The following is a 24,066-nucleotide window of genomic DNA, read 5'->3' as shown; positions in this document are numbered from 1 at the left end:
GTCGTCACGTCATACACTACACAATCCCACGATATAAATTAATGAATAGTTAGCCTTGAATTACATCTTCCCCGTTTACGGCAACAGTTTGAACGGTCAGAATTAAACGAAAAAATTTTATATATAAAAAATTTCCCACTGATTAATATGCTGATTAGTTTATAAAGAGAAAACTTAAAGGGCAATTATTAAAATTTATATAGTTTGAAAGTTGGCAATTATCGAGGGGCTGAGAATTATATTTATTTACATTTTAGACGCCTAATGTTAATGGCAATACAATCAAACTTATTAAAGGCCAGTTTACAAAGAACGACCCTAACCTTTTCAATATACTCTCCGCGACAAATCATGATAAAACATAAATCTGTAAAAACATCCCAAGGAAATTAAGTTAAAACAAACGGAGTTATTTGACGGGTATAAGCCCGGAACCTCGCCAGAGCCTTGGGGAAAACCCGGAGAAAGTAGGGATGGCTTCAAAACCTGATTTAGCCGGACAAACTCTGCGTAATCGGTGTCAAAATTATTTCAGAAATATTTCTTTTTTATCTAAACCATTTTTTAACATCAGTTCCATGGGATCAGTGATGCACAAAAAAAATTATATCTATCTTTTTCGTATCTTTTTACATAGATGGCAGCAGCTATACTATACTATCAATTTTTTCCCTCTGAAATTTCTATAGAATATCATTTAATTTTTGATATTTTTGAGCAAAGATGGCGACAAAATCATTCACAATCTTTCATTTTATTTAGTTTTGGCCCTTTGATTTTTTCCCGATCTTTCAAATTTCTTTAAAGATATGAGAGTTTCAATTAATTTCAATTCTTTTTTGCCCTTGCCTGAAAAATATCAATAGAAATCTTTAAAGATTTGGATAAGTATCATTTCAAATACTTCTTTAGTTTTCATTATTATGAAAAGTATATTTAAAAATATTTCAAATACGTTTCACGAGAAAGTAGAATCAATTTTTTTCATATCAAAAGTTCTAAGTATTAAAATGAATATTTCAATTTTTATCTTTTGATTATTGATTCAGAAGTAAATCCTTCAACATTTGATTTTGATTTTATGGATTAGAATCGATTTTAATTTTAGTATTTTCAAAAACTAAATAATGGAAAATAAATAAAGCTATTGCATCGCCACAGCCCACACCGCCAGTTTGCAACACATGACTCTCTAACTGCGTCTGCGTGGGACCTTGGAGCAAAGAAGTGGACTTCTCTACTCCAAGGTGGGACGGTGGGAAAAATAACTTTTGGGAGTTTTGGTTTTAGTTTTGAAATCGCCTTTCAGGCTGCGCGGCGCGGAATCAAAGTCTCTGCTTTCCGTCCCCCCTCCCTCCGACTGTTTGCCACCCCCCCCCCCCCACCACCGTTATATAACGGCGACCTTTGACCGCTCCTCTCCCTTCAATCACTTAACAGTGTTTCGGGTTTGGCTATATTTCAGTATCACGTGAGATAGGTTCGCCGCTCAAATAGTGTATATTGGCATATCTAGATGGCGCTAAAATATTTCCTCTCAAATACAAACAAAATTGAAGAGAAACCAGAAAAAATCTATCGTGTAATTTCTAATACAAAAAATGGAAGCACTAGCTCTATTCCCGCTCTTTTTTTCGCTAGGCTAGGTAAGAGAAGAATCTTTTCAAATATAGATCGCTTCCGATTTATTATCTTCAAAATTCTATCGCGATCATTTTGCAATGTAGAAGATCATATCAAAATCGTATAATTTTATTTTTATTTTTCGGATAAAGTATCATCTCGTATCCTAAAAGTATCCAAAGATACGAGCGCGTGCATCACTGCATGGGATATCCCCAGGGGCGGATTAACCCCTTTTGCTGCCCTAAGCAGTTTAAACATTTTGATGATCCCTGGGCTGCTATGGAATAATGAAAACCATAATAAATAGTTAAATTATATTTTAATTTTGGAAATGACTAAATCACACTAGGAACTTTAGAAAACCGTATACCCGCAGAAATGTGTCTCAACTAAATCCAAATCATGCATTTGATCTACCCCGTACCTGTTTCATTATCAATTTTTATTAAATCCACTACTTAAGTAATGTATATATATTTATATATATATATATATATATATAAATAACTTCTGCTATAGCCTCAAATACGGCCGTGCCTCAACTATGATGAAGTTTACAAATAACCAAAATATGTTTTAGCCACAAATAACGACTTAAAGAATCAGGGTAATACGCGTGCATTACAATAGAGCCATTTGAACAAAGGGAATGGATCCTGACTGAGAATCCGAGATCCTAACTCAGCTGAAGAACCAATTGAGAAAAACTGACGTCTCTATGGAGACCATGATTGCAATCGCGAGCCCTGGGCACCCAGCGAAAACGAGTGACGGGATATGAACGTAGAAAACACCGTGATTACTCTCCACTACTCGAACTTCAACCCCGAAGACAGTGTTTCCAATGTTTGAGAGTAGAAATTCCCTCTATTTTCTTAAATTTTGTAAGTTTGGGAATTGTGTTTAATAGAAACTTTTTTGCTGCCCCCAATTCTCTTGTTGGCCTAAGCAATTGCTTAACTCGTTTAATCCCAGCCCATGAGGCTACCATAAATATGTAAAATAATCACTCATAAGTATGCCATAAAAGGATTTTCTTAAATGAAACTTTGTAAATTACGTCACTTTCATCAAAGATAATTTAAACTCGTACCCTAGATTCGAAATCACTCTCTCGCGCGTTGCCGATAGCGTCTACCCACTTCCCGCTGGAACTCAGAAAAAATTCACTCCATGGTTTGCGCCTTACCACAACCGATGGAGCCCGATTTTTCTGAGGTCACGTGCCGGAAAAGGGTAAACGCTTCGTAACAAAACCGTCAATGGGAAAGCTCTCAGTATTCGAATCTAGGGTATGAGTTTAAATTATCTTTGCTTTCATCATCAACTTTATAAATGAGAAACGGAAGTTAGTGAAGCGGATTTTGAAAAAGGGCAGTTGTGCCTTGCGATCACGAGATTTCTTTTTAAAGGTAACCTTTTCAGTTGCGCAAGTATTATAAGAATTTTAAATTTTTGGGTCCACTTATTGTATGTTCCGTATGAAATAAGGTCTCAATGAGTGGTTATCTTACATATGAAGCTAGCATAAGTAACATAATACCCCTAAGTATGACACTTGTAGCCTTGCTCATGCATTTTTTATTACTACATCCTTTCTTCACCAACGATAAATCAGAAACACGACTAGCAACTCTGTAACCCGGAAGTTTAATACTCTTTGGGATTTGATTTTTTTATTGGTCATGGAAAAGGAGTCAGAGTTCAAATTTAGCCAATCATATAGCGCTACAAAATATTATGAGGTACGAAATGTAGGAAATAAAATGGCCGTTATGGTAGTCGGCTTATTAGGCCTAACACTATCGGAAAATTATACCTAAATACTAAATATTATTAGGGTCATTTTCAAAGTTTGGACTAAAAAAAAATTTATTACGTAATTAGCAATTGTAAAAGTTATTCCAGAAGCTTGGAGGAATAAAACAAGTATACAGGAGTTGCGGAGAGCTGCGAAATCGGTTACGTCAGTGACCGTGAACTCGAGCGAGACGGAGGGGTTCAAACGCGACTAGCGCCAACTGCATACGGAATTTTGCAACTATTATCATTTTATAGCATTGTTTTCACGTCGTCTGGTTTGTTTTGAAACATTTCTAAATTCTTTGCGCCTTTTTCCAAAATGACTGGTATTTGTTTGGAGGAATAAAACAAACCAGACGACGCGAAAACAATGATATAAAACGATAATAGTTGCAAAATTCTGTATGCAGTTGGCGCTAGTCGCGTTTGAACCCCTCCGTCTCGCGCGAGTTCACGGTCACTGACGAAACCAATTTCGCAGCTCTCCGCAACTCCTGTATACTTGTTTTATTCCTCCAAGCCAGAAGTTTGAAAAAGGTTAATTCTTACATTTTAATTCGTCAATTCATTTTTATTTTGATCACAGCGGACAAATCCAGGCATTCATCCAGGTACAAAATACAAGTATATTCAAATTATAATAGTAAAAATCTGGAAGAAATTGTAATAAAATATTCGTAAACTAAATGAGAAACCTTTTTACATTAAAAACGTAACAAGCTGAAGGTTTTTTAACGTCTGCAGTATTTGGTGCGTAACATTGATAAACATCAATGATATTGATCTTCTCAATGTACTACACTAGTGACCCACAAATTTCGAGTTGTTGGTGAATTTCTAATATAATACTATTTGCTCGATATAAAGATTTAATATTGTTGGGAAAAATACATTCAATTTCTTTAATTTCTTCCGTTGTTAAAGTTTCCGTGGCGAAAACGAAATTAGCGCGGCTGTACGCCTTAAGCCTAAAAATGACTGTTTTCAAAACCGCGGGAATCACGTTCCCGGAAGTTGGGTTAGATTAGTTCATGCCGCCGCTACCGAGTGGCGCTATTTCGAAAAAATTTGGACGTCACTGTGAAGAAAGGATGTAGTAGAAAATTTTCCTAATGTCATACTTAGGGGTATTATGTTACTTATGATGCTATTAATAAAAATGCAGGATTTTTATATGCTAAGCAGCCGATAAATCGGAAAGCGTATTATAGTGTGAGAAGACTGACGTCATATTTACTTCTACCAAAAGTATCGTAAGACCCAAAAGTGTGTCAGAATGGTATAGTAGTTAATGAGAGTTTGTCTCAAAGTAAAAAAAGGGAAAGGAATGGGGGTCGGAAAATGCGTCATCATAATCGAGGTACTCCAGCGCCGCCGAGTGAGGCGTTTTAGAACGTATGTCTACGGGCGAGTAAATCGAAGAGAGATAATCGCGCCAGACTATAGACTAAATATAATGTTGCTAGTACTATTCCAACTAGTAGGTTATGTAGTCTATAGTGTGACTAGGTCTCACTAGAAATTTTAATAGGCGCGAAGGTAGAGCTGACACACTTTTGGGTCTTATGCTACTTTTGCTTCTACCAATCGACAATAAGTACTAACTTCATACTAGCTACACTACAATATTCATTAAAACGGACTTTTGTCGGCTTGTTCGATTTTTTCGGTATATGAATTTGAGAAGCCATCTAAACTACTATTCGCCACCGAAAGCTATCGCGGCGCCCCCTTTGGTTCGCCATTGAAACTTAGATAGGTAGCTGCTAAATCAGGCGCTATTAGTTTTTCCTCATCGTTATTGGTAAATTGGACTTTATGAATAATGATACTTGCATTTCAATATAATTTTTGCATCGTTTGCTTATATTTTGATAGGTTTATTTAAAAAAGATTATTTTTATGACTTTTTAATTTGACTGTAGCAGACGCTAGATTATAGGTGCTACCTCGGAGAAGCTAGTGCCGTTACGCCACCTACACTCGTTTCGGTCGCGAATATTTTTTAACTTATCAATCTTTAAAGAAATTTTAGAAAATTATACCTTTAATTCAAATCGTCGATGTTAAAAATTTTTTCCGCGGCTTTCCACTAATTTAAAATTTTCCAAGTTTCACACCTATGGTGCCATCTGTTACGCCTTCAGATATTTAATAATCGACCTCTAATGGCGTTAGTTTTGTGAAAGGATCTTTGGTATCCTTGAGAAAAGGGGCGGAGAGGAAGCGAGCGCGTTTTCTTTGAGCATGGCTTGACTCATTTAGTGTAGATTAATTTACGCTCCGTACTTAACCCCATCACCCCACAAGCGGGTGAAAAAAGTGTTGTAAATAAAAAGTGGAAGCCATTTCGGTTGCTAAGGCTAAGAATGTTGGAGTTGTTTTTTCTATTGGCATATCGTGCCATCTGCAATTGGTTTTTAGGGCGTACTATTTGTATTAGTTTAAAACACGTTCTTTCGCATCGTGGTAACATGAATAAAGTGGGTTCTTTAGGACATGGTCTATAACCAAGTCCACGTCCCTTTTCTACATAATTATTGTAAAATTAAATTAAGAATATTAATTTATTTTTAAGGCTTTTGTTGGTATGTTCAGTTAATCTGATCGATGATACAGAGCAAGAAGAGCCACGGGTTCGGTCCCAGACTCCCAGTTTGTGGCACTGGATAAAAACTCGAAACCACTCCTGCGTAAAGTTTACAAGGTCTCTCCCCACTGGCTAACCTTTCCGAGGTTAATGGTATATAGTAAGTGTAGGGAGCTGTTTGCTATGTTAAGAAACGAAACTTTAGAACAAATAATACAGTAAAAATATATCCACCCCAAAAATTAAAAACATCAGTACAATAAAATTATTTTTTATTTAGGACTTGACAGGTACAATTTTAAACTGAGTTTCGTAGATACGCCCGAGCGCGGATTTTGAGAACATATAAACAAGACTAGTTTTGGCGCAGTAAAGTTTGAAAGAAAAATGGGGCTAAAAATGAAGTAGTTAATGTATAAACTACACTTTACATAGTCGTAGCAATGCGTTTATGCAACAACATGAGATTCAAAATCATAAAAATACTAAGGCATACGTCATCTAACGTGTGTTTTTTTAAATTTGGAGAGTTCACGGAACTCTACACTTATGGACAATTTGAGTCAATCTTGTATTCCTTGGCAATTTGTTTTTCTGAAAATATAAAGTTTTGTTAAAGAAATTGCTCACGAGTATTGAATAGTTTGATTATTACCAGTGTTATAATAGTCAAAGAGTTTGACTGTTCCTGGTTTGGTGTCTTGAACTTCGAATTCTTGGAGTAACGCTATGCTGAAACACTTCTTCGCGGATACTTTGTTGAAGTAGAGAGCGACGTTGTTGCCATTGATGTCGTACCTCTTGAAATATAATTCGGGGTCATCTCGCAACTGCAATTAAGGGTACACACATTAGTTTTGGGTTTCAAGTTATGAAAGTTGCTTTGCTACTTACTAGTGGAATGCTATCGGCATCCAAAACATAACCAGAAACTAGTTTGATATCTAACAAAGCCATGTTAGACGAGGCGGGTTTACCCTCTTCTTCGTAGCTATAAATGGGTTCGTGCATTAGAAACCTTTAAATTCAGTCAACCTGTCTGATGTCTTACCCCATGCAGAATGTTAACGTAGTTTTCTTGCAAGAGTTTGCTGATCCTCGGGCTGGTGTAATGTCCAAGGTGAAACCAGCTTGGTTTCCAGCATCCAATACATTGTATTTAAGATTGGTTTGTACCAAGCCACAACCAGTTCCAGATCCCTCTACTTCCAAGGGTGAAGGCACTTCTGGTACTTTGACAGACTGAACCAGCAGTTTGTTGTCTTCAGTCACGGTAAATTCTTCTTTCAATCCATTGGCAACTGCGTTGATCTTTAAGTTGACTGGGTCGTGGCTTATTAAAGCGCCGTATGTGGACAAGGCTTGTAGAGCCATAACTGTATCCTGGGTAGAGTAAAATCCACCATTTCCATTACGGCTGTTGGAAATGAATTTGACAATTTCTAAGGCTGTCGTCAAATTTTTGCCACCACAGTCTTGGAGCAATGACAATACAGCGTATGAGGCAATTTCAATTTGGATTGATTTTGAGCGAGTCAGTTCATCTTCCCAATACATAATTCCATCTGGAAATTTCAATGTTACGCACTTAATACCAAAAAGAAGTGATAAATTCAAAGATTGGTGTTAAAATAATTCACCTTTTCTGATAGCTTTATTTAGCAGTTTATCTAAACGTTCCTTGGCCAAAGGGCTATCAGCGAGGCAACTAGCGTAAGTATTAATAGCTAAAGTGTAAGTTGGAGGGTCTGATTCAGTAGCTAAGCATTCCAATCCACTGGCCAGGCTTTCGTTGCTAATTCTTTCGGATTCCAAAAGAGCGGCTAGAATGTAGGCAGTCAAGGCCTTGGAGCCTTTAGCACTGTCCACGCCGCCCTTCATGGCACTATGATGGACTTCACCGACTTCAGGGAAGCATCCATTCTTTTGTTGTTGGGAGGTGATGTAAGCGGTGGTTCTGGTGATGTCTTGTTCATCAACTGCGATGTATTTGCTGGCAGCCTTGAAGGATTTGACGACGAACGTGGATAACCAGATACTGCCTTCTTTGTCATTTTGACCAAATGCACTGTATGAACCGTCTCCGTGTCTGTAGGTAAGTTCTCTCTGGTAGCCGGCTCTAATATACTCCAATAATTTGCTGTTGAGCTCCGGAGTCAGTTTGTTGGTGGCTTTCAAATAGTCTAAGATTAAGATATCTGGTACAAAGCTGATCATGTTCTGTTCACCACAACCAGTTGGCATTTGAATTAGCTTGTCAATATTTTTTAAAGTTGGACCCATCAAATCACCTAATGAAAAGCACAGGTTTTTTTTATTTTCAAAAGAGTTAAGTGTGATACTCTGGCTTACCACAGACTGAGAAATATGCTTTCAAAGAACCTTCGACCAAGTTAGTTGGGGATTCCAAATCCAAATGGGTTTTCAGATTGACTCCATCCTCTACAATGGAATTTATACAATTAATGAATAAATTACTGCTATAATAAGATTGAAATAGGACTTACTGGCTGGACAGAAGAAAGAGCTAATAGTAACATCCCGTTCAAATCCTTCAGGCTGAAGAAATTTAATTATACACAACATTCCTTGAGTTTGAATAAATTAACTTTTACGTAACAATTATCGCTTACCTTGACAATCAACGAATTGGTGGCAGCATCGCGAGCGCTAACTGTATCAATCTTGTTATCTCCGCATACAAGAGAGTCACTAATAGTATAGGCACGGACAGTGAAATTTAACTGTCCAAGAATCTTGGGTTTGACCAAGAAGGTGTAAGTCGCGCTCTTTCCACCGCAGACGCAAAGGGTTTGGTTCAAGGATTCGCTTTGCAAAGTAAATTCTTCAGTTTGATCCAAAGTCAGCGCGATCTACGGAGATAAATTTTTAGTTACATATACCAAATCTTTAAACTGAAAGCTAGTTTGGAGTCTTTGGACTTACGGGTAGGCACTTGTCAAGGTAGTTGAAAAGTGATACGGTAACGGGAGATATTTCTCCTCTGATGATGGAGTAAGGTAGAGTATACGATACGAAGAAAGATTGGAACGAAGTAATGCTGGCTTTATCAGATACTCCTAGACCATCCTTTTTGTTGACGCAAACTGCATTTCCTTGCCATTCCGTGATGGTATCAGGAAGTTGTGGTTTCATTAAGGCTTCTCCATTTTCACTAAAATTACAAGCACCATTATGATCTGTTTATTTCTAATCTGACATATTTAAGCCATCTTAAATTTACTGAAAAAAAGTGTTGTTACTTACTCAACGGTAACTATGTCCCAGAGCCAAGTTTCAGGAAAATCAACACGGACCTCCTTGACTGGTTTCAAAGAAGCACCTTCAGCGAAGTTTCCTCCACGAACAGCGTCCTCTTGTACAACTCCCACTTTAGATAATTCCAATACCTCGTTGGCTACTTGGGGTCGGGCTAAACCAGCAGCACCACCAAAGGCAGCGACTGATTATTACAATGTAAAGAAACACAAAGCGCAAAGCATGTTAATGCAATGCTAAAAACACTACTTGCCAGGTCTAATCCTCGTTCTTGTTGGAATTGGGGCGTGGTAAGCGTAGGCTGTAGAGTGATAATAGCCACCACCAGGAGGAAATGGAAATAACCGACAAGGTTAACAAACGAAAAAGACGCTAATCCCCTTCCCCGTAATTGGGAACCTAATCCCGAATTATTAGTCAAAATTTAATAAATACTTACTGGCCATAGGTGGACTAAAGTAGCTGTCAAACTCGCAGGGTTTCGTTTCCAAAGTCAAGTCTGTGACTACAATAACCTTGCTCTTCTGCACAGCTGTGAATGAATCTGCTTTGTTTGAAAAACCTCCTTCTGGTCGCCAGATAATGGACCTCCTCCTTCGGTTAACGGTGATGTCCCCATATCGTGGTAGGGATGGTACTGGTCCTACAGATGGTGGTTTAGTGTTAATAGACTTAAATATATTGTAACTTTATTTCAAGATAAACCAGGATAATGTCGTACTTATCTCAATTAATGTATTTAACTAGCTTTCTTTATAGAATATTTCTCAACTTACTTGAATTACAACGGCGGTTGTTGTTGTTCCAGTAATAGTTAGTGTTGTCCAATCGTTCAACTTCTTTCAGAGCCGATTCTTGGGTGATTTGACCGTTACTTGAAATTAGCCTCAGACTTTTATCAACGACACTGATTCCACAGATGGACTGAGGACTAGCTTTGATTTGTAATCCAACCTTGGTGCCTGGGTATTGTTTCTTATTTGTGAAGTTCATGGTAACCTAGGCAAGAATTGATAGGATTTCAAGAAATTTTAAAATATCGAAGTCTTAAGTTAAGATTTCGTTTATCTTACATTGTTTCTCAAACATTTGGAAATGGGAATTTCAATAGCGTCAGCGACAATTTCTCCGCTGTCTTTAAGAACGTAAGTGAACAATACACGGGCTTTGGGTGCCATTTCGGGTCTGATCAAGATTGGAGTCTCGAAAGAGCCAGACTCAATATCATTGGCTTTGAAATACTCCGATGTTTCGTCATCATAGGTCAAGAAGTTATCGTCAATTTTCAAATCTTTCTTGATGTCGTTGAACTTTTGCTCCACAGAAGTGTGCATAACAATTTGACCTCTAGACATGACGTACACGTACACTTTGAAGACATCAGCAGGTACCCCAGTCATCAAAACATTGAGGTTCAGAGTCTGTCCGCAGGGCGCGTCTCCCCTAACTGGCTCTATCTGGATGAAGTGGTTGCTAGGAGAGTACCATTGGTTGTAGGTCCTGCTGTTGGTTGGTCGGTAATACAGAACGGATGATGGTTCAATCGGGTTGTTGAGTTGAGGAAAGTTGACCGCGTCCGCCTTTAGTACGAGACGATAATCCTTCTATAGTTTCCAGTCACCAAAAATAAATTCCCAGCAATAATAATATAATTTTATAGTTACTTGAACTTTAAGTTGGGTCATTTTGGATGGACCTGGTGGCAGGGTGTAATGTACGAGACCTTCACTATCGGACGTGTAGTTCTTGCACGAGAGTTTCTTTTCCGTGCGGTATAAACTCGAGCTTGGTCGGGCTTCGATGGTGGCTACTAGACACAGTTGAATCAGTTCGTTGGTTCGTGGAGTGTCATCGGGGTTGGTTACGGAGAGCTATTGGAGATTTGGTTAGTATCATATGGTTTGGTTTACACTCGTTGTCGGATAAAGGCTTAAGGCAGTGTTGACTCCTTACAATTCCATTAATAGGCAATCCTGGTTTGAAATACTGGTTATAGCTTCCATCCGATTGGAATGACATTTTAATAGGATCAGTACCGAGTTTCAAGTTCGTGGTGGCATTTTGTTCAACATCTGAGAAGTAACGAAACGTTTTGGTCATATTAAAGTTGTTTCGCAATTTCAGTATTGAGGAGTTTTCAAGTTAAGGTATATTTTACCCGTTCCATCTTCGATAATGGTGGCGGACACTTTCATATTTCTGTATCGGTAAGAGCTGTTTAACCATTTCAATTCCTTTTGGTTGATTGTTAAGTTGTAGCAGCCTTCAATCTAAATTGCAATGTTATTTAAACACTTTGGACGAACACCCTGTAAATGTATAAATTCAATTACTTACGGGGCCATTGTGACGAATTTTGGGTAGTTGACGCTCGAATTCGCGATCCCAGGAGTGAGTTTCGTAACTGACCACAGCAGTCAAGTTTCCGTTAACATATTGCCCATAAGTGTATTTTCCGCAGATCTTTACCGTGACATTTTCATCACTGAACAAAGCGTAGCTTGGTAGGATAATTTGTACTTCAAATTTAGGCAAAACTGTTTCAAATAATTTGAATCATCTAAAATGAGCATTACTAACATTAGTGCAAAAGGAGTCATACATACTGACCAAATTCATGAACTTTGAAATATTGAATTGTAACGACACCCGTATCGGTTATATTAACAGTGATGGTATATGTTCCTAATGAAGGTTGATCAAACAGTTGCATTTCATATTGACCAACTGCCGTATTATAAAAGTTAATTAGTGAATGTCCCAGAATTATACATTTGAGTAATTTCGAGGTGATCTTACTTTGAGAAACTTCTTTTCCGTTGCTTTGGTAGACTCTGATTCCAGATGGATTTTCTATCCAACAGTCCGCAAACTACCAAGCAATGAAATTAATCAGCCACACCATGACTAAAATTCTTAGTTTTGGTACAATTTTAGTTAAAAGACTATCCTTTTAGCCATTTATAAACGGGGCAACCACCATCTACTAATACAGCGAATTTAAAATTTTTCCGAATATTACCTTTTTCTCAGAAAATAATTTGAGAGCATAATCCAGAACGAAGACTCTGAACCTAACTGTTTTGGGATAAAAAGCCATTAATAACGGATACATTTGGAACTAACATTAGCAATGTCCCACCTAATTGTCCAGGCTTGTAAGTGGGCTGATCGGTTTGAATTAACACAACATCGGAATGACTTTCAAGACCGACGCGATTCGTTTCGTTGAAAGTGTACTTGTCGAAAGTGCCAACAATCCTGATCATGGCTGACACATCCACCCCACCCGCTGGTACTGGGAATTGAATGGCTACGGACTGACCATCAGCGGGCGAAGCTGTTGTAGTTAGATTGTTAGATATATTAACATCGTTGTTGGTTTCTATTCAGCGCTTGGCTAACTTACGCTTGTCCACCTTTGTGGTCACTTCTTGGTAAGTTTTGTTTTGAGAGTTATCCAATAAGGATACCGTGACAGTTCCAGGGCTGGGAATATCATAAAGTGTCAGAACCATGGTTTGGATTGCGCTCTTAGCCAGGGTGTTTGGGAAGACTAGTACATAGCCACTGAAAGACAAAGGTTACGAATAAACACGTTGTTGATATTGGCCGAATTTAGGTAGACTTATCTCGGGGTTTAATTACAATTTAGCAGTTTTGTTCTGACCCTGTCTTATCTTGGGGTAAATTACAATTTAGCTTTTTTGTTCTGACCGTGAATTGTCGTTTTCCCGGAGGGAAGGTCATATTACCATTTAGGCTGAGGGAAGTTTGAATACTACACAGTTTTTAAATTATATACACAAATTGGGCGTGTAAAGATTTCATATATCTTTTCTATAAGATTTTATTTCTGTCAAAACATGTCTTACGCAAACAAAACTTACTAATGCATTAAATATTTAAGACTTTTAATAGGTTTAAGGTAGATTATTAATTAAAATCGTTCAATCTGTATCAAAATGAATGTTGGAAACTTTGGCAACTTCCCAATAAAACAAGAGGGAGTCATTCCCAAATGCGAATTCGTTGTAACATTGTATGGCCAATGACCCCCTGGTCACATTTCCCGGTTTCTCTTGGGCGGTTTATTTTCTAAAGCTCTTAATTTATGCTGTGCCCAAAACCTGACAAAAAAGTCGAGCCGTTTCGCGATAGTTCACGCAATAAAACTGAGACGTCTCCTTGTTTTCGGTTTCTTAAATTCTACATGATCAATCTAAAAAAAAAATCCGGTTTTTCAAATTTCAACCGTGCAAAACCATAATACAATGTCTAGCGGGTCATTTTAAATACTACGCCTTAAGTACCACTAGGATATAACATTATATTAGACTATTGCTGTGATGAGATGGTTATACAGGGTGTTCGAAAAAGTTATTAAATTTTTTTAAGGAGTTGTAGGGGTTGAGTTGAGAAATATGCCTGTTTTTTCCCTACGATGAGAGCTTCAAAGTGTGTATGCCTACTAGCCCCTGCAAGTAGGCTGCTAAAAACGCCAGACCAAGCAGCAGAGACTTTAAATATTGTTTTAAGTTTACTTTTTTACGCTGGTTACAAAGATTGGTTTATCAAGTCCTTTTTTACCTATCACACGAACCAAAACCTTAATGTTCGCATTTCCCTGCTGCTTGATTTTTCGCTTGTGGCAGCCTACTTCCAGGGGCTAGTAGGCCACACTTTGAAGCTCTCTGGCACTCTTTTTTAACTTATCGTACGAAAATGGGGAAAAACAGGTACTTCTCAACACACCCCCTACCACTACTTTTTGCATAACGCTTTGAAACGCCCTGTATATTGTTTAAATTAATTATGATGAATTCGTGGAGCGGTCTCAGTTACCATCCGCCGAACAGCGGTAAATGTCTCCAAAATTATTTATTACGCTTTCATTAGGGCAATTTAATAGTTACATTAATCATGATTTAAGGTTATCATTATGATCGCAATCTACACTGTTTCGACATATAGGTACAAGATTAAATTGGGGACTTATTTCAATATCGTGATTTGAGTACGAATAAAATTTGGGGATTCGTACTCAACGCGAAACAAATAGGCCCTCGTGACTCGCTTGTTATTTTATTCAACTCCCTGTTTGACTACCAGTATCAAGAAACGTTTCTGGAATATATTTGGGTTATATTTTTCTAATGTATCATTGTTTTTCTCAAAATAAAATTGACCTTTTAACTTTCTCGTCAAAAATGAAGTTTTCCTGTTAAAATCACTTTAATATTACATAACATTATATCTAAATTCTAGCTGAAATTAACTTCCAATTTGGTTAGAATTTATTTCATCTAACAAATTATACACTGCAGAGATTTTAACGGGGAAATTTAGGGTAGATGACAATTTTAAGTAGTTGTCAATTTACCGCCCACAGCGAGCTAACTAAGGAAAAATAAGTTTGTAAAACTAATTGGGAAAAACTAATTTAATTACTGACATTGAATTTTTGTGGGCTAATTGGAAGGAAGATGTCATTTAATTTAGACCCACTTTTATTTAATGTTTATTTTCTGCCGTATTTTCGCAATTTTTTTCCCGTTCTAGTTTTTGCCCTCATTAGCATATATTATATATTTAGAGTAAGGGCTGTTCGCGAAACAACCCTCCTGCGAGCGACTATCCGAGATTTCCGAAATGGTACCACTCGTAATTGAACCAAAAAACATGTATTTGTTTACTTTAATTTACACCCCCCAAAATTAAATTGCCAAACGGTTCATAAGTAATTCAATTTTTCTATAAGGTTAATTTAGACATTAGCTAATTATATAATTATTAACACCAAGGTTGTTGATTTTGATTTAAAAAAATTAAGATTCTTATCGATTTGATTTTTTCAAGTTATTGCAGTTTTTTCTTGACAAATTGATAAATAATTTCGTACGGCAATAACGTAAAACTATATATTAAATTAATTATTTACTAAATTGAATTATGATTAATTTAAATTTCTAGAGAACCTAATTTCGTACATTTTCATATATACATTGAAAAATAATGTGGTTTGAATCGATGATTTTTTAAATCAGACAACCCCGACTCACACCCCTCAGATTTTAGCTAAAATATATGAACTAACACTATACAAACCTCATTTTAGTTAAATATATTAATTTAATATAATAATTAAGCTCACTCCATTGATTATTAAGATAACTTCGTATGATTAAATCATGATTTGATTAAAATTAAATCTGTAGCTTTGCCTGTACATAGATTAAAAATTATTAAATCTTGATTAAATTTTTAATCAAGATTATTAGGACAGCCTGTAACAAAGTTATCTGCCCCTCGATTAACACCACCCTCACTTTAGCTAAAATATGTTAATTAACACCCCCAAAAATGGCAACGTTAAATTTGCCCCAAACTTAAATCTAGACTTTTCCCTTAAGGAAAAAGCGCCGAGAGTCTCGCAAATACGTTACTTTTCGTTGCAACTTCAAACGAATGTTACTCGAAATTATAGATATTGTACTAAAGTACAAAACCTCCAAGCTAGACGAGTTTTTTTTGCGACTAAATTGGCACACCGGTTAATTGTTCATTTTGACGGAGGTGTTTGCTCCCAATACTTTATATTTCTAGGAAGACCGAATGGAAGCGAGCCGATTTTTCCCCGTTCTACTGTCAACACGAGATTACCCGAAATGTTACAGGTTAAGAACGCTGAAAAGGTCCGAGGCGTGTTCCAAATTTTATCGTAAATTTTATCTGTTAAGTTTTGTGGGTTTAGGCTGAATTTTAACAAATTATTTTATTAAAGTTTTCATTAACTTGCAAGACACTAAAATTAAAGAATTTTTTGGGTTTATGAGAAATTGAAAATTTATAAGAATTTATAAATTCTTTTACAGATACCAATTTAAACCCCTAAATATTTAAATATTTCAACACGATGGGATGGCACACCTTTAGCTATATTAGCTGCTTAGAAACAAGCAAAAATGTAAATTAGTTATAAACTAATTTGGTAACCGCAGGAGTAATATGAGTTTAAATTAGGAATGAAATTACATCCCTGATAAATATTTAAGGGGGCTACATCCGGTTGCTACGCCCCCGCCTACCGGAAACCAACACTAGTGATTAAATAATTTTAACTTCCTAATTTTATTAGAGTAAAACTCTTTATCTACACACCCCTAAAGGTAAATTTATTTAAATTTATAATATAATTGAGTAGCTTTAGGGCAACAGTAACAAATTTCTTTAATTTGATCTGAAAGATGGAATATTTAAAATATGAAAAATATTCGAATATTTAAGAGGTTCAATGTTTAAGCCACTCTGGGGTTTTTTAACTTTTACGCAGGCTAAATAGTAGACGTTCTGTTGAAAGTTCTAACGGATGGTTTAATTCGAAGCGAAGGTCATGTTGAAGACAACGTTGTGCTTTTTAGAACGTCACAATTACAACGTTTACCTGGGAATGCCTAGTGCGCTCTTATGACAGAGTGCTACATTTTTATGTGTTTCTGATATAATAGGCTCAATATTTCGACAAAGGTATTGAAACGGAAGTATCAATGCACTCAAATTCAGTAACCTTCGATTCGAAGAAAATCAAGCATTTAGTAAATTAAGAGATTTGGCGTTTGATTCAAATAAAATTTAAGGCAAAATATTCATAATTTTAAAATCAAAATCGCTGAACGCAAACAAGTCAAAACATCACTATTGATTTATAGTAATAGCTATACTAATCTAATAGTTTTTTCAAAAAGAACCCCAGGCTAAGATCAATTTCCCAAAAACCAATTTTTTCGAGTTAGTTTATTTTTACACCGATATTGAAAACCAATTTATGCAGTGACAAAAAGCTATCATTTTTAGTTTACAACGTTAGCGGTAGAGGCAAAACTATTAAATGATAAGATTGTATTTTTTTCTTCAGATTTTTGTTGAATATATCGTTTCCGGTTGGTATATTTCGGTGGGCGAAAGATCACCATTATTGAGGTCATCTTCAACTTTCAATTTCAACCGTCATAGTTTTAAAAGATTGCCAGATTCGTTATTTGTCAATTTAAAGTTTGGTTTATTTAAATAATTTTGAAATTTAAAACGTTAACTATTTTACATGTTTCCAAGCCGATGGATTTTCCTCTGATATTGCTGTTAAAACTTTGCAGTCTAAAATCCATCAGCTTGTGAACTTGGCGTGTCTCTATGTAACCCGAAAACGCTTATTGGAAAGATATTTAAAGGGTTTTTAAAAATGTTTAATGTAACAATTTAATACCAAAATAATATTTTTAATTTTGGAAACCCATTATAAGATTACCCCAATAGAAATTAAAACTTTTTTAAACAATTTCTCCCACGATCGGCCGAAGAGTATTGGCAAAATAATAAATGAAGTTACCTCTTAGCTGTAACCCATGGCACGGAGCTGGCCAAAACCGCTAGAATCAGGAACTTCAACATCTTGGAACTTGTCGATCCCAGGCGAACGTCTTTTCGCTGTCGAAGCGTCGTCTCGAGTGAAAGAGTGTGCTGTGGTGGTTCTGCCACGACCTATTGCCCCTGAAATCGAGAAGGAAAATTTTATCAAAATTTCTCTACTCCCAATAGTGTGAGCTAGAAAAGAAACTTTTTTCAAATTGTATCAAATTTCAATTTATCGAAGCGTCTTTTGATAATTTTGTCTACCGCTATTTTATGGGTTTATTTTTGAAGGCTATTTTAACAAAACGTGAGCTAGATAATAAACGTATCTTTTGGGGGTATTTTTTTAACTATTAGATTTTTTGTTATATATGGGTCGATTGAAAAGTAGATCAAAATTTATAATAATAAAAATAGATTTTTTCGTGCTAATTATATTGATATAATACGAAATGAAAGCGTTAAAATTCGTAACATTATCGGTAATTTTGAATTTTTTTTAAAAATTGTATAATTTTATGACGAGTTAAATTATATTTAATTTCATTAATTTTTATTAGTGATTATCCCGCAGTGACAAGATTTATCGACATTTCAAACCATTTCGTGTTTCATATTCGCCCTACAATAACAAACAGAGTTGACAAGTCGTAAATGACATTTAAAACAATAGAAAGGCAATTTAAACCTTTTGGATGTTTCATTGGGCAAACAACGCTGCAATGTTAATTTGCTTATTCAAAAGTATTGTCATACTTAAACATTACAGTAAAACTAAACAGAATAAAATAAAACTAAAATTTAGACTTTGTTCGCTTTACAAGCCAATTAATAATTTGACGAAAACTACGCGTAAAATGGTAAAATATTCAACATAAACCAATAAAAATAAAAATGTATATTTAAATAAAACAAATTAAGTCGAATTAAATAGATTTTCATTTTTAAAAATAACCTATCCCATGAATATTTAAATTAATTTCCCACTATTTAGCTTACTTAACCGAACAATATTTAATTAACTTTAAAATATTACCAATGAAACTGGTGATTTTGAACAAACGATAATATCGAAAATGGGCTTACCTTTCGGTTTCGTCGATTTATAAATCCCTCGCAAACGATTTCCGGGTCTTTGTTAATTAATCAATTAAATAATTAATTAATGGCACGCGCAAATAAACAAAGCAAAGGGGCCCCTTAAAATACAATTAATTATGGCACTGTCGAAATAAATAAGGTTAAAATACTAAAAATATAGCATCTGCCAAACGTAGCAGGAGCTATATAAAAGTAGTCGCTGCGAACGCGAACTACAGGCGTTGTGTCGTCTCAGCCGGCTTCACACTGCCTCTATATACCGGTGCCTACTCTACCCTATCTCTCGATTCGCTGGAGAAGATGTTATCTCTCAGGGGGCAATACTACTGACGTCAAATTTGTGACGTTTGCCATACGTTGTCCACCACTTAATTCGCGGAAAAACGAGATTTCGCGTTGCAGAATGTTCGGATTGAGCTTTGGTTTGGTCGTTTGGACGGTCTCGCGCTATTTCATCCCCCTTTCCACCAGGGGGGGGGGCTCGATTCTTTGTTGAAAAGTATGGAAATTTTAAATTAATGCTGAAGTCTCATTGCACAAGTAATATTTAACAAGGATATCCGATAAGAATGTTTTTTTTTCAGATCACATTTCTGGTTAAATCTTTTTTTAAACTTTGGAATTTTAATAATATTCGTTTTTTTTGTTTAAAATTTCGCTATTTTATATTCGATAGTTTATTAGTTATATCATAAGTAAAATAATATCGGGAGTATGACACTAAACAAGTTCGGTTGTTGATAGTCTGTCGCAGAGTGATTGCGTAATCGGAAGTCGCGTAACCGGAAACTCCCCTACTTTATCTTTTGATTGACGAAATTTCCGCCAAATTAGTTTGATGGCTATAAATATGAACTGGTATAATCGCAAATTCAATGGTCAATTGATTTGTCAGTCCTTAGCCACGTAATGATTTATATGGTCATTGGCGAAACAGCCTATCGTTATAGAACTTAGCGTTGTGTCAAACTTATTTAAGATTAAGTCAAACTTATGGTTATAGCATAATATAGGGAGGCAAAATTTTTCATAATTTTCCTAATCCCTAACACAAATGTTTGCCATTGTCATACGTATAACAAATTTTTTCCGAATTAACACATTAAAATTTTTGCAACATTCGAGGTGAAAGTTTATAACCTATGAACCTACGACATAATGACGGTAGGAACCATTTGTCTAAAAGTAAAATACGAATAAATATTTCACTAACAAGGAGACTACCTAGCTAACGTGTTTATTGCCGATTTTGTTCAAAGTCGTTCGCATTGAGTTGGGAATTATTCCCAATTCAATGGTTGGGCGTAAAGAAGACAAGAAAATCTCATGCTTTTTAAAATGTAGATTTTTTGTTTTAAGTGGTCAAAAACATTTTCGGTTACCATAGCAAATCGAATGGGTAGTGCAACGTCTCCTTTTGGGAAATTTCTTATCTCCGATAGGTCTACACATTATGCCCGACTTTAAACAAAATCGACAATAAACACCTCGGGTACTCTCCTTGTAAGTGACTTGGAAAACTTGGGATAGATTTGGCAAAATCAAGACTCCCTTCCAAATTCAACCCTCTTGGGTACACCACTAATTGACTTTCTTCATTTCAGCATAAGTTAAATAGGATGCTTAAAGGATGTGATAAAAATAAATTAAAAACTAGACGTCAAAATCTATCCACGTGGGTTTAGTATTTCAGTGTCGCTCCCCTCGAGACAATAGACAAGTTAAGCCACCGCCCGAAAACGTGAACGGGGGAACTTGTAGGATTGTAGACCTTTGTGTACACAGCCTGCACCTTCTACCAGTTCCCTCTACACGTTTTCTGGCTTAACCTCTCTATTGAAGGCGTTAATTTTGGAGGTCGAATCAAAACAATTGCGCAACGTAGAACGCAACGCGGGAAATCCGACATATTCAGATGTTTGTCTGGTTTTCCCGCTGCGGAATCAGCCCATCAGGTTTACGCCGTTGTATCGCTTCCTACATACTTATAATCGGACTTTTTATCGCCGATTGAAAGGCTGCGTGCGTTGCTGTTTTGTTTATATCGTATTTTCGGAAATTCGTCTCATCCTTCCTTGCAATTATTTCAGTTGATTTCAAAAGGCGCGATTAAGCTGTTTGGGGCGAACGTGTAACGCCTACGCCATTTGTTTGTTCGTACAAATCGTCTTAGGTACAACGAGGTAACTTAATTTACCATGAGTGTGGTGCAGACCACTGGTCAAAGGTTCAAAGTTTCAGTGACGTTACGGAACAACTTGATTTCATTGGTTGAATTTCAAATAGTTGAATATCTCAGTCAAACTGCTCAGCTCTATTATTGATATAGAAGCTAACGACTTTAGTTTCCGTCGAAATAATTTTGATAGGCCATCTGTGGATAGGATAAACCTAATTTTTAAATTTGGTACTGGAAATTGTGTAGCAGACTATAATAAATAGCACGAATAATCGAATTGGAGGACCTCAAAACGTATGGACATTTGTACTATCTTGCCAATAATCAAAATTTTAAAAAAAGGTTTTTTAGTGGAAAGACGTTGATACATCGGACGACAAAAATTCCTTTTCACACCAAATTTATTTCTTTGCTGAACTTTGGTTTAAACCACCGATTGAAATAGTTTTATACGTGGTTGCCACGTAGTCGCCATTATGTGCAGTTTTCTAACTATTGCAAAAAACCAGGATAACGTTTAAACTGGCGGCATCTACTATAAAAAATAATTCTAAATAAAATTTATTTCTCAAAGAAATATTTTTTACATGAAAACAATTTGTGAAATCTAGTTGCCTCCTAAAAGCGTTCAAATATCGTCCGCTTCCTTTGTAATTTATATTACCTTTAAAATGAATGCCATGGGAATATAACCTGCAAAGCCATCTTTATGGAAGACCCCGTCAATTTTTAAATTTTCCCTGTACAGTGGCGCCAAACATTTTCAAAGCCGAAGGCAAAAGCGGCCAGAGCTGCAAACGTTGGTGTTCCACACTAAATACCTGAGGTTATATTCCCTGTAACTTATGTTCGTATTCAATATATAAATAAATAATATTATAATTTCAATATATAAATGTATAATAAATAATATAATAATTTCAATATATAAATATATAAATAAATAATATAATAATTTCAATATATAAATGTATAATAAATAATATAATAATTTCAAAATATAAATAAATAATGGAGTAATTTCAATATATAAATAAATAATATAATAATTTCAATATATAAATAAATAATATAATAATTTCAATATATAAATAAATAATAAATGTAAGAATAATTTGAATATATAAATAAATAATAAATATAAGAATAATTTGAATATATAAATAAATAATAAATAATATAATAATTTCAAAATATAAATGAATAATAAATAATATAATATTTTCAATATGTAAATAAAAATAATAGTATATTTTAAATATATAAATAAAAAAAATAGAATATTTTCAATATATAAATAAAAATAATAGAATATTTTCAATGTATAAATGAAAATAATATAATATTTTCAATATATAAATAAAAATAATAGAATATTTTCAATATATAATTAAAAATAGTAGAATAATTTCCATATATAAATAAAAGTAATAGAATATTTTCAATATATAAATAAAAATAATAGAATATTTTCAATATATAAATAAAAATAATAGAATATTTTCAATATATAAATAAAAATAATAGAATATAATGTTATACATTTTTATAATATTTATATTTTTGTTAAAGCAGAAAATCACTAACCATAGGAAAAACGTTTCTTCTTGGATTACTTTCATTTGTGTACTTCTGGTGACTGTTTTCTGGTTAGTTCCAAAAATATTCTGTTGGAAAGTTTCACGAAGTTGCCCAACAATAAAATAAAAAAATCTCGGAGGGTGGTCCCAGTCGTAAAATAACACTCGGAACATCTCATCCATCAGCAAAGGACCATCCCACTTCGATAAAGCCTTCGAAACATTCCAATTGTTAAGACGTCACAAACCTCGATTTTTATCAATACACCTGCCCACGAGTAAGACGGGGTTGAGGCCCCAGGATTCGGGGTACATTTCCCAAAACCTTGAAATGGGCCAGTTAAACCAACATAGTGCCAAGCCCCGACTGGTACCGAAGAAAAGCTGGTGCTTTTACTAAATGCCTTTGTCAAAAAGATTTAGAAATGTTGGCGACAGTAGTACAGATTGTTGATGGGCTTCTGCGATACTGTTACACTTACGAGATAATAGAAAAAAAATTTCACAAAATATTTACATTTGGAACTCTCTGGAAAACGGTTTTAAAATAACAATTTTATATATTATCTACGTTTAACCACTAAAATTAAAAAAAAATATATTTATATTATAATTTTTTATTATTATTTTAGTTTTGATTGGGTTTGAATTCTAAAATTCGTTGAATTACGTTGCACGATTTATATCAATAAGTTTCAAAATAAAAAATTTAACAATTTAAAGACAACCCAAAAATTACTTTTGAAAATAAATCGGCAATAGGTGCTTAAATAAAACATCTTCCCAGAAATTGCCAAGAAGTAATATTTCCGACAGCCAGGACTCATAAATTACTATTTATATAGTGCTTGTTGCAGTGGCGGACTGGCCGTAGAGTGAACATGCCCAATGGCAGGTGGGCCCCATGAACCGTTCATGAAGTGGGCCCCCTTAAACGTGATAGCGTTATAGTTGTTAAAGCTAGGGCCCTTTGTCTCCTAGCAGCCAATTATATTAGATCCAGTCCGCCACTGGCTTGTTGAAATATTAGAAAGCTGGAAACTTTTCTCGAACGTAACATCGGTTCTTTGCTAAGCCTTAACATGCCAAAAAAGTTACCTGGTTAAAAGGAAACACTTGTTGCATACCGTACTGCAAAAGTAATACGTTTAGTTCTAAGGAATTAGTTTTCATCTTTTTCCGAAAGATAATTTTATACGAAATGAATTAACTCTGCCTCCATGAGAAGCCTTAAAATTGACCGGTAATATAAAATATTCCGTATAATTTTAATTATTTATACCGTAAGAGGATGATAATAATAATAATATTATCTTCTTATACTTAGTTTTAGTAACATTATATATTTTATGTTCCTTATACACGTGAGCTGACGCATTTCTTATCTGACGCAAAATTCTCATGAGGGCAAAAACGCGTCTCCAATTGGCTTCAATATGACCTTTTGGCTAGTCATTCTAACCGTTTAACCGACCGACCGGAAATAGTTCCTTCCCAGA

The 24,066-nt window shown here is 35.2% G+C and overlaps 1 protein-coding gene across 4 annotated transcripts; it reads right to left on the bottom strand.

The window, feature by feature from the left end:
- Positions 1-6,274: 6,274 nt before the first annotated feature.
- LOC149921260 (ovostatin-like) lies at positions 6,275-19,047 on the bottom strand. Of its 4 annotated transcripts, none has more exons than XM_090163949.1 (25): positions 18,794-19,047; positions 17,685-17,845; positions 12,708-12,868; positions 12,441-12,638; positions 12,321-12,376; positions 12,098-12,170; positions 11,909-12,025; positions 11,636-11,835; positions 11,457-11,568; positions 11,252-11,370; positions 10,963-11,169; positions 10,372-10,902; positions 10,075-10,297; positions 9,738-9,941; positions 9,552-9,623; positions 9,287-9,452; positions 8,966-9,194; positions 8,653-8,892; positions 8,527-8,578; positions 8,372-8,461; positions 7,660-8,310; positions 7,071-7,584; positions 6,914-7,010; positions 6,675-6,849; positions 6,275-6,613 (listed from the first exon to the last, which is right to left on the bottom strand). In XM_090163949.1, the coding sequence occupies exons 2-25, from the start codon at positions 17,744-17,746 to the stop codon at positions 6,567-6,569; spliced, it is 4,596 nt and encodes a 1,531-aa protein (XP_090020075.1). In that variant the 5' UTR covers positions 17,747-17,845; positions 18,794-19,047; the 3' UTR covers positions 6,275-6,566. The 4 variants fall into 4 exon arrangements, with proteins under 4 accessions (XP_090020075.1, XP_090020077.1, XP_090020076.1 ...); XM_090163951.1 differs by having other exon boundaries at positions 9,552-9,599; XM_090163950.1 differs by having other exon boundaries at positions 10,372-10,878.
- Positions 19,048-24,066: the final 5,019 nt, after the last annotated feature.

Source organism: Leiobunum rupestre, chromosome 11 (assembly GCF_980474605.1).
Source record: "Leiobunum rupestre chromosome 11, qqLeiRupe1.1.hap1, whole genome shotgun sequence".
NCBI lineage: Eukaryota > Metazoa > Arthropoda > Arachnida > Opiliones > Sclerosomatidae > Leiobunum > Leiobunum rupestre.
The sequence above is the reverse complement of the archived record's forward strand: the minus strand, read 5'-3'. Positions and strand labels throughout refer to the sequence as shown.